This window comes from Pituophis catenifer, unplaced genomic scaffold, assembly GCF_029215685.1.
Source record: "Pituophis catenifer annectens isolate HBS135680 unplaced genomic scaffold, rPitCat1.0.hap2 SCAF_6, whole genome shotgun sequence".
In the NCBI taxonomy this organism is placed as follows: Eukaryota; Metazoa; Chordata; class Lepidosauria; order Squamata; family Colubridae; genus Pituophis; species Pituophis catenifer.
The window spans coordinates 39,006,465-39,014,120 of NW_027256886.1; the positions used below are offsets into that span (position 1 = coordinate 39,006,465).

The 7,656-nt window shown below is 36.5% G+C and overlaps 1 protein-coding gene across 1 annotated transcript in view; it reads right to left on the minus strand.

Annotated features, from left to right (window-relative positions):
• VPS8 (VPS8 subunit of CORVET complex) overlaps positions 1-6,231 on the minus strand; it is an 87,398-nt gene extending 81,167 nt beyond the window's left edge. Inside the window, exons 1-6 of the mRNA XM_070946443.1 lie at positions 6,082-6,231; positions 4,535-4,603; positions 3,999-4,129; positions 3,575-3,668; positions 2,493-2,525; positions 1,278-1,332 (exon numbers count right to left, since the gene is read on the minus strand). Of these exons, the coding sequence (XP_070802544.1) occupies positions 1,278-1,332; positions 2,493-2,525; positions 3,575-3,668; positions 3,999-4,129; positions 4,535-4,603; positions 6,082-6,231 (532 nt within the window). The remainder of the gene's footprint in view (positions 1-1,277; positions 1,333-2,492; positions 2,526-3,574; positions 3,669-3,998; positions 4,130-4,534; positions 4,604-6,081) is intronic.
• Positions 6,232-7,656: the final 1,425 nt, after the last annotated feature.

Below are 7,656 nucleotides of genomic sequence, written 5' to 3' on the forward strand. Positions count from 1 at the left end.
GGCTCAGATGGAAAATTCTAAGTAAATCCCTTTTTTAAGTACATGGGCTATTAGAGGATGTAATATTTGAGATCAACTTATTGCCAATGAATATTTTAAACCAAGTATTCCTAAAAGAATTTGAATTGTTTAAAAATGCAGAACTCAGACAATGGTTAAAATACCAACTGCTGGAAGAAAAAAAAATAGAAGGACACATATATCTATAACATCCCTTTATAGCCTGTTACAATATCTTAATTTCAGAGTACTAATGTATTGCCACTTAACTAGTGTAGCCGCTCATGCAGATTACATGCAAAATGCATCATACTATACCTTTGCCTTCTCAATCCATAAGGAAAATGGTTGAAAGAGAAATGCCAAAAAAAATGATGGGGAAAAAATAGATAGTAACCATATCCTGTTATTTCCAGTAAAATATCTCTGCACCAGTGGTGAAATCCGAATTTTTTTACTATCGGTTCTGTGGGCGTGGCTTGGTGGGCATGGCTTGGTGGGCGTGGCAGAGGAAGGATACTGCAAAATCTCCATTCCCACCCCACTCCAGGGGAAGGTTACTGCAAAATCCCCATTCCCTCCCCACTCCTGGAGGAAGGATATTGCAAAATCTCCATTCCCACCCCATTCTGGAGCCAGCCAGAGGTGGTATTTGCCAGTTCTCCAAACTACTCAAAATTTCTGCTACCGGTTCTCCGAACTGCTCAAAATTTCCACTACCGGTTCTCCAGAACCTGTCAGAACCTGCTGGATTTCACCCCTGCTCTGGACACTAACAGATCTGTTGAAATCGGTTTCTCTGAAGCATGGAAACTTCAATGTATTTGTAAGATAACAAAAATAATGCATCCCAAACAAGACATCTTCAGGGTCACTAATGGAAGCAATGGCTCAAAACCACTTCTTATTTGAACATATGCTTATTTTTAATCCTGGTTACAAAGAAATCTTTTAATAAGATATTAATTACATGTAGTATTTTCTATTAAACTCAAGATCCAGATAATAATTTTTATATATATAAAATATAGTATATGTTTATATATATATATATATAAACATATATGTTTTGTTCCCATAACATGGTTACCCATAGTTAACTGTAGCGTACTTCACTCATTTATCTCAAATGTCTGCAGTTGCATGACTACACTCAATAAATTAACCTTAAAGGCAGTGCAAACCATACTGAAGGCTAAAACAAGGATTTTATTTGTGTTTCAGGGTGTAAACAAAACCAGAGTAAGCTTCAAGTATTAGCAGGCACTCCTACTTACCAAATATCAAAGCTAGACCATGGGATGTTCCTACTGCTATAAGACTTGATGCTGCCTAAACCAAGCAAAAACAATTAGATTGAGAAGGAATATATACTTGATGTAGTGCAAACAGGAACTGATTCTAGAAGCAACAAATCTGGGGGGAGGGGAGGAGGATAAAGATTTACTATCAGCTCAATCAAAGATACTTTATATTAGGCATTCCAAAATGACAGCCAGTTCGATGTAGTGGTTAAGGTATCAGGCTAGAAACTGGGAGACTATTCTGCCCCAGCTACAGACCCCAAAGAACACAGCACACACAAAATCCGTACAAACCTTAATTAACTAATTAAAGACTACTAATGAGCTTTCTTAGTAGTTCTTCGAACACAAGTACAATAAATCAGTCTTTTCTGACAAGGGCTGTTAATTTAACTTCATTAACAGCCGACAAGAATTCAAAGAATAATAACTCAGTTCTGAGGCACAGTATTTCAGATAACCATAATCTTACTGTGGTTGGCAGAATGCCCAGAATCAATTTGCAGGAAAACTGATAAGAGAAAAACAAGAGCCAAAATCAAAGGTTTCTGTAATCAAGACTCGAAGGAATGTGAACAAGTTGTTTCCTGCAATTTGCATCAGTCGTCGTCCTTCCTTAAATAGGCTAGGGGAGTGGCCAATAAGCCCCAAGCCTTACTCTCGAGGAGACCTCCTCCTGAGGAGCCACTCCTGTCTTTTCACAGCTCTGCGCGCTCATGCATCGAGAAGAGGCTCCTCCTCTTCTTCCTCTTCACTTATGGGAGCTTCTGGAGGTTCTGAAGGCCCTGGCTGAATCCCCACCTATGGCACAACATCTTCTCCAGCCTCCTCATTGTCCGACTTGAGTGCCAACTGCACAGGCTGCTGGCACAGCACCACACCAGCCTCCTCGCTGTCGGAATCAACTACTAACTGCACAGGCCGCTGACGGGCCACAACAGAGACTGATTGTCAGTCCTGTCTCATGCACAAAGCCAGTTTGGTAACCTTGAGCCAGTCACTTTCTCTCAGTTCTATAGAGGAGGCAATAGCAAACCACTTCTGAAAAACCTTGCCAAGAAAACTGCAGGAACTGATCCAGGCAGCCTCCAAGAAATGATTAATTAAAAGAAAAAAATCAAGTAAAATATCAAATACAAGAAAATAAATATCAAGCATAAAGAAATCTAAAATTCTTTTCAAACTTACAATTGCAGTGGGTAAACCTGCATCCACTTTGGCCTACAACAATAACAAAAAACAGAGAGTGAAAAAATTAGCAATTGTTTTTAAAATACAGAATACCTAAAATGATATAACTTCAGACTTATAGGATCCACTTTGTATTTTTCATCTGAATCCCCAAATCTATCAACCAATAGATTTATATACCTGAAGAATCCTGAGGCTAGGAAAAAAACTGAACAAGTCTCTCACATTAAAATCATTCCTGGTACCAACCTTTATTTTAGAAACATAAAATGAGGACAAGGTATTAGATGCAGTTGTCTAATTAGAAATTTAAAAAATTACTAACTATTGAGATATTAATCAACACACCCAAATAATTTTCTGGATTATTCATGGATTAGGGGATCATGAGGTTTATCATGAAAATAAAATACCTTCATATCAAGTAATTTATCTGAGGTTAACCAATTTGCCTTCTCAAGTCTACCCTCTCTGACCATATAACTGTTCAATTTTTTTTCTCTAGAGCTGAACCTGCAGAATGAACCATGGTTACAGAAGGTTTTATAGATGTTAAAAATATTGCTTTAGTCATGTAATTAGCAGGTGGAAGATGCTTAATCAGCCTCTTTTCCAAGAATCATGATCTAACCATAGCTATTCTAGACAGAAGTAAATTACTGTCCTCCCAATTAAAATATGTTGCTTCTTTGAACTACGCTATTCAGTTAATCCTCCTCTCCGGTCGCATCAATTTCAGGAGGACAATAGAGTATGCAGAAGAAATAACTTTATCTGAGCATAGATTTCCTAGAATGTTGTGTAGCAGTAAAGAATCTCTGCCAAAATCTGTAGGAATAATTTCTGTTTTGGAAAGCATTCAAACAAAAAATAATGATGTAAATGAAACTGCCTTTTATTTTTATTTTTGTAAAGTGTTGTTCATTCCATTGATAGTAGCTCAATTTTGCCACAACAGTAAGGCTATAAAATCCCAAGGCTTGCAGTAAAAAGGAAATTATTTTACTCCAAGTTAGTGTATTATTGGTGTTTATTTGCCACAAAGAGCAAGCATAAAGAAAGAGACAAAAGGAACTTACTGCTGCAGATACTATTTGGGTAGAAATACCCTTCAAAAGTGACAGCCGTATAACTGAGCCATGGATGGAGAAAGAATCGCGGAGTTTCTTCTTTCTATATAAACAATAAAATCAGAACAGATTTTATTTTATTTGCAAGATGAACCAATACAGTAGTCTACAACAGTTTGACAGAGTTTATGTGGTTTTTTTAAATAAATCACGCCGAAATAACAGAATCTCTGTAATACCTCTGAAATTACACCTACATAATCACAGTGACAAACATGAGGGTGAAAATATTCAGGCACTTCTATATGTGTTTAAAAGAATAATTATGATGCAATAGTTACCCATAATCTAATCTAGAATCCAAGTCAGTAGTCATAATTTCCACAATTCTGATTCTCAAAGCAACTAACTGACTTAATCTGCCAACAGTTACCTTTTTAGGTGTGATTTATCTCCACTATCAGAGCTTGCTACTGACGAAGTATCATATGAATGAGTATCAATGTTATCAATGTTCAGAAGAGAAGGATCCTCAAGAACAAATGGCTCTTCTTCATCATCAGTCTAAAAGAAATCATATATAATTTTCTATATATCTTTATCTATACTCCAGTATAGTAACAGTGTCATTTAAGCTAGTATAGATTCTGTCAGGTTTGGGAATGTTTGTATTTCCCAGGCGCACATAAACCACCTTGCTGAAGATAGGGCATAAATACAGGACTTGCTTATGAAACAGTACATTTCAGGAGGAAAAAAAGACAGACAAAAAACATAAATAAATGCAATCCTTATTAAATTAGTGTGCATCTTTTAAAGGTCCTGTTTTCATTTACTAAAATTGTTTGGTCATAGCATTATATTCTAGGCAGTAAAAAAGCAGACGTTTGAGAAGCTTGCCTATCTGTTTTCTATTTTTGTGGCAGAAAAAGGGGAAAGGGAAATGGACACAACAACTGGGCAACTTACTTCATTTAAAATACTTTCTAATGTTGGAGGAGTATCAACTTGAGGAATATCAAATTCTTTGTCATCAATCTAGATGAAGAAATGAAAAAATATATCTTTAAAATTTACTATCAGGATGTAAGCTGTCAGCTTTTCATAACACAATTCATCATACTCCTAATACCCATTCTCATTCTAAAACTGATACTTTCTAAAGAAAGCTTTCAAAAACATATGAATAAAAAAAATCTAAGCCAGGGAATGGTATAGGCAACTTCTGAATTTTATAGGTAGTCCACGACATACGACCAAAATTGAGCCCAGGATTTCTGTTGCTAAGTGAGACATTTGTTAAGTGAGTTTTGCCCATTTCTTGCCACAACTGTTAAGTTAGTAACACTGTTTTTAAGTGAATCTGGCTTCCATTGACTTTGTTTATCAGAAGGTCACAAAAGGTTAGACACTGTGATTGTCATAAATGTGAGTCAGTTGCCAAGCATCTGAATTTTGACCATGTGACCATAGGGATGCCGCAATAGTTATAAATATGAAAAACGGTCATAAGTCACTTTTTTCAGTGCCTTTGTAAGTCACTAAACGAACGGTTGTAAATTGACGACTAGCTGTATTTATGCAACACTCTGAAGCGCTGTTGGCTCGCCTTTCTAAAGGTAGGTTCATACATCATTCAATGTCATTTTGCTACTTGCTTTGAACATGTCTTGTGTGAATGAATTATGGTCAAGATATTCTCTGAGAGAGCCATCTGATGCAGTGGTTAAGCTACCGGGCTAGATATTGGGAGACCATGAATTCTATTCCTGCTTTAGGCATGAAGTTAGCTTGGTGACTTTAGGCCAGTCACTCTTTTTCAGTCCTAGGAACAAAGCAATGGTAAACCACTTCCAGAAAACAGTAGGGAAGAGTCCAGGCCATTGCCAGCAGTCAACAGTGTGGAAGACAATCAAGAAAAGTTTTTAAAAAAAAGAAAGAAAGGAAAATCATATCTGAAAGGATAACAATTTAGCCAACGAACTATGCTTAAACAAACCATGATGTAACATGTCATATGAACACAGACTAATATTTTTTCAAAAAATTCTCAGGTTATGAACCAAGACTACTCTTCACATATATGGCTATTTATAGCTTCTTTATGCTCTGTTATATGAAACACATATGAGCAGTATATATATATGCAATATCACATTTCAAATAGCCATGGCAGGAAAGCTCAGTTACATGCATAGCATTCTGTGTGTGTATATGTGTGTACATATGTCTGAACCTGTGTTTCTCTGTATGTTTGTGTATTTATGGTTTGATCCAAATGCTTAAAGAACCAGCAACATTAAAAAGCAATTAGTAACAAAAATGTGAAAGGACCTACTCAAACAAATAAAAAATATTCTGATTATTATGAACACTTATGAACCAAGTATGAGCATATTACATATTGTACATATTGAAAGCAGACAACAGAACAGATACCCCCTTGTCCACCCAAAAACTGTGAAAATTGCAGATAAAATCTGTTGTGCAAATAGTAATAGATAGGTACAACTTACCAGCTCACTCTTTGATTCTAATTCTTTGCTCAATTCAGTAATAGATAATTTGGGAGAAGGGGCTTCTTGTTGACTGGATTCATCCATCATAGAGAAACAGCCTTGATCTGGATCAAGGCTTTGAGTCCCAGTTTTGAAAGCTTCTTCCATCTTTCCTATTTCCAGCAATATTAATCAGCCAGTTGATAGAAAGTTTAAAGTATTTCTGCCCAACAATCTTTAATTGACAGTCTGCAATTAACAATATAGAAACAATTGATCATTTATGGCATCTCTAATTAAGATAAGAGAAAAGGTCAGTACAGTGGTGGGTTGCCCCCGGTTCGGATTGGTTTGCAAGAACCGGTAGTAAAACCGGTGGGAGGCTCCGCCCACTGACCTGGATGTCATCATAGGTGATCTGCGCATGCGCAGAAGAGCACACGTGGGCATGATGCAAACTAGTAATAAAGATAAGTAGAACCCACCCCTGGGTCAGCACTTCTACAAAATGCAAATTGTAGAATAGTAATTGTAAAGTCCATACATATTATTATGAATCAGATGTGCACTAATATCCAGAAGTCAACTGTGACACTACACCCAGAGCAGTGGTTTCAGATGAAATACCAGTGCGCCTGGGCAAAAGTGGAGTGCTTCATTCATTCTTTCAACTTTTATATCGCCAAATCTTATAAGATTTTTAGTAATTAGCAATGTTGTAGCATATAAAACAATTAACAATAAAATATCCATGATAAGCAAAATAACAATAAAACATCCACAGTAAAAATAAAGATAAAAAGTATAAGAAAATCTTTATTCACTGATGCCTGCAAACCCAAATGGCATCTGAGCAATCAACCAATCAACGGAAAAGGACACTGTTTTGAGCATCATCCATAGTAAAATCAAAGAGGGACCTAGTCTGCCTACAACAAAAGCAACTTAAAGAACAGGCCATTAACAAAGGTCCAGGAGAACTACAGTAAGTCACAACCTGTTTCTTGAAGAGAACAGTCTTTAAAGGAATTTAGAAATGGCTTTGGGAAAAATATGAAAGTCATTTAGAGGAGACAAAAGGAATATTTAAAGAAAACAGAGTTACAGTGAAGCTAGTGAGAGAAAGTAATTCAAAATAATCCCATCTTGATTTTGTTTGGTGGGAGAAAGAGAGGCTTTCAAGGCCCTATTACTATATCCTATATAAAAAAGATCACTTTCCTGAAATCCTTGTGATGTCCGTTTCTTGACCTGGCCTATCTTGAAGGACTGACACAGATCTTAACAGACACCAGGGACACCAGCACAAATCAACAGCATCTCCAGCATAGTCTGAGGTAGCACTATAACATTGGATATCATTGATGTATTAATATTACGCCCTGAATTGATGGTCTTTACCAATGTAATTGAAAACCAGGAGAAAGAGAAGCTAACCCTGAGACACAATACAAGAGAACACTACTGGGATGAACTCTCCTTCCATCCACAGCTGGTTAAAACCACGTTTTATTCCAAAGGAATTGAACCACTACAAAATAGTGACTCCAATGGCCAAAACTCAACAAAAAAGAGGCTTGCACTCCATAATTC